Below are 3,338 nucleotides of genomic sequence, written 5' to 3'. Positions count from 1 at the left end.
ATGCAAGGAAGTGAAAACGCGTCTGAGACGCCGAAAGGATCCATCTGTGGGTCTTTAGATGCCAAATTTGGCTTGCATACGATCGGAAGGTCAAGTCTAGGGAAAAATAGCAGATCAAATTACAATTGATCCAGATTTATGTTGATGCCAAATCTTTGCACTTCCTTGCATGTTATGGAGGCCAAAAGCTTATAAATATTGTCGATGGTCAAGTGAAGAGGGAAGCCTCTTGCGGAATCGAGCAACAAGGAAACCGGGCTTTGCATTAAATTTTTATTTAAAATAACCCTACGGCAGGGTTTAAATCGGGTCCCTTTTGCTAGTTGGTCTCGTCATTAGCAGATTGGCCGGAGGTTTATATTTCTATCACTCCTCTTCAAAATAGGCATAAGTCCATAGGCCAATTCCAGAAAAAGAGCAAATGCGCATTGATTCCCCTTTCGCGTCCAAATGTACATCAACGTTGAATGTATCGATCAGCAAAAATCGAGATACCGCATCTTAAAAACCATCTGGGTACAGCATTAGAACCACCGGGATGGGCCCTGAGTTACCAATACTATTTACCGTTAGTATATGCAAAAACGGTACCTTTAAACGCATACTATGACATCAAGGCTTCTCAGTCTTTATACAATTCAAAAAATAAGCATAATGGCATATACATTGAAAGAGATCGTTGAGGGTTTTGGCCGTTTAGTTAATGCACTAGTTGTAATTCACACACCGGTGTTCAATTTATTATAATTTAATAAAACCCCTTGCAATTCAGGGTCAAATGCGGAATTTATTTCCTTTAATTTCCGAATGATTTTGTCTGCTTGTAGTTTTCATGCTAATTCTACATGTATATAATATTTCTGTGGCTAAAGTTTCAGAGAATTTTTTTCTAATGTTCAATGGAAAACAATAGCGCAAACTGAGAAAAAAGACCTAATGCATCTGATAAAGAAAGATTTTTTGAGCAAAAATAGTGGGAGAAATTTCAGCAAAGATTTTATTAAAAGGGCGGTTTTAATTTAAAATAAACTTGATCATAAGAGCATTGTTCCTGCTTACTAGATGAATCAGAATGAGATCTTTATGGAATATGTAAAAGGGCGCGATTTATCAGGCATTCCTCGATTTTGGAGACGAAATTTGAAGATATTAGCTTATATTTTGAAAGAAGTTGCTGAAGCTATTGATTTCATGCATAAAGATGATATTTTGCATGGGGATTTGAAACCAGATGATATATTGATCTCAAAGGAAGGGGATGTTAAAATGACAGATTTTGATGCTGCTGTGAAGATCAAAAGACTTGGTTCAGCATATCCTGAAGGAAGAGAATTGGGTTGTTTATGCGAAATTACGTATTCAACTACAGAGTATGCGCCTGATTTTACATCAAAATATGTGGCGCAAGAGCTTATCAAATCACAATCTGTGGTGGTAAATTTCATGAAGAACATACTTATCAACCAAAAAAAGGATACACCAGGATGGATTGCGCTAAAAAGAAAAGAGCTCAATTTTAATGTTAAAGCTTTTCCCACTAAAGAATCTGATGTCTTCTCCTTTGCAGCTACTGTTGTTGGCCTATTTAAAACTAGAAATGAAGCTAGCTACGACAGTAATTATTTTGCTTCTCAAGAAGAGAGACAAAAAAGAGAAAAAAAGACCTTGAAAATATGAGGATATCTTAACGTTAATAGAAGGCTTGGATTCCAATTTGGCGAAAATCATTAACGAGGCTCTTGATCCATCTCCTAATAAAAGACCCGCTATTAAAAAAGTGCTGAAATGTCTCGAAAGTCTACCTTGTTGCACTACAGATGAATTCAAAAAGTTGGCTGCGGAGGTTCAAGAGCTTGAAATGAGTCCTTATACAAAAAAAGAGTCTAAAAAGCATTGAAAGAAACAAAATGCTGGGAATGAGAAGCCACAAAGTTTCTTTAAACAGGACATAAGAGGCCATACAATTATCCCGCCCGGTTTCTGGAATGAGAATTGGCTCGAAATGCCAAATTATCTTTCAAGGTGGATACCTATAGTTCAATGGCTCATTTGGAGCTCAATTCGAAGTTTTGAAGCATTGTTAACAAATAAACGGAATCCTTCCGGCAGATCGGCCGCTGAATAAGTTTTGCACCAAAGCATTCATTCACATTGAGCCAAGTAAAATGCGCGGTCATGATACACCATTGGCCAATTGGGATTTTAGTGATTAAATGGTATCATTAACTGACTTTTGATAGCCATAGTTCATTTTATAGCTTAAATAATGGGCTATCACATGAACGGGACTTTTTGCAATAGTGCGCTTTGCTAAGCGCATCCTCCCTGCCTTGTTGCAGGGGAGCCCAAATACGAGGAATGGGCCTTATTGTAATCCTTTGAAAAGTGTCTTCTGTGCTCCATTTGAACATGAGATATTTTGCGTGTATATTTGACACCAAACAAACGATGCCAATTAAGGATGTAAAATCAATTTATTTTCGCTAATAAATGTACTTGTTCACCCGAAAATGCCAAGTTGTTGAAGCATAATAAAGACTATGGGGTTAATGAAATCAAAATTCTTACTTTTCATAGAGATCTTATCTAAATATAAATATTTAGGCGATTCAGCTGCCGGGGTCTGAGCCTCAGTATTTTGAGCTGCTGGGGTTTGAGCTTCGCTTGGTTTATTTGCGATCATTTCATATTTCACCTTTCCATCATCGATGTTAATGTCAGTAATTTTGATGGGCACTATTAAAATTGATGAAAATAAAAATCTACCTTTAACTTCATCCTTCTTTTCAAAGTCATCCTCTTGCATGATAGTAACCACGGGTGGACTTGCCTGATCGCTTTTCGAAATGAAAAGCAGCAACTTTTTATCATTTTCCTTTTTAATGCCAGATCTGTTGTATATAAAAACGTGCAAAGACTTACTTTACTCCGAACTTGATCTTATATTTGGGCTGAAAAGCTGCAAACTTTATGTTAGCCATATAACTTTCCTCGTTTGTTGCATCCACAATAAACATCATACGCTCCGATTCTTTCAAGTTAGGAACGTATAATAAGAGTTTCTCCTCATTTCCATTATAAAACAAGCTATAGCTATCATCAGTGACGTTTTCTCGACCATTTTTCGTATAGATTATATGATTTTTTGGATCAAAAAGTGCTTTGTTTCCTTTTTCATCACTAAGATATTTGAAATAGGGAAAGTTTTTACGAAGATTTTCAAACTCATCTTTTGTAATCTCAGAAGATTTCTCTCCATTGATCAGAAGTAAGACTTTGGTGTCATCTACTGGCTGGGAGGTGAAATTAAATGTCTTTTGTGCCTCACTAAATGTTTT

General features: G+C 36.4%; 2 protein-coding genes across 2 annotated transcripts; one reads left to right on the top strand and one right to left on the bottom strand.

Annotated features, from left to right (window-relative positions):
- Window positions 1-1,062: 1,062 nt before the first annotated feature.
- DI09_235p20 (protein kinase) lies at window positions 1,063-1,897 on the top strand (the record flags this gene model as incomplete). The annotated part of the gene is made up of 2 exons (XM_013382942.1): window positions 1,063-1,615; window positions 1,698-1,897. 2 exons carry the CDS (start codon window positions 1,063-1,065, stop codon window positions 1,895-1,897), a joined length of 753 nt encoding a protein of 250 aa, XP_013238396.1.
- A 603-nt stretch (window positions 1,898-2,500) lies between these two features.
- Window positions 2,501-3,338, bottom strand: DI09_235p10 (uncharacterized protein; the record flags this gene model as incomplete). The annotated part of the gene is made up of 2 exons (XM_013382941.1): window positions 2,501-2,837; window positions 2,923-3,338. Coding segments are annotated over 2 exons (753 nt in total), but the record flags the coding sequence as incomplete, so codon positions are not given.

Source organism: Mitosporidium daphniae (assembly GCF_000760515.2).
Source record: "Mitosporidium daphniae strain UGP3 chromosome Unknown contig-235, whole genome shotgun sequence".
In the NCBI taxonomy this organism is placed as follows: Eukaryota; Fungi; Microsporidia; genus Mitosporidium; species Mitosporidium daphniae.
This window is presented reverse-complemented; position numbering and strand designations above follow the sequence as displayed.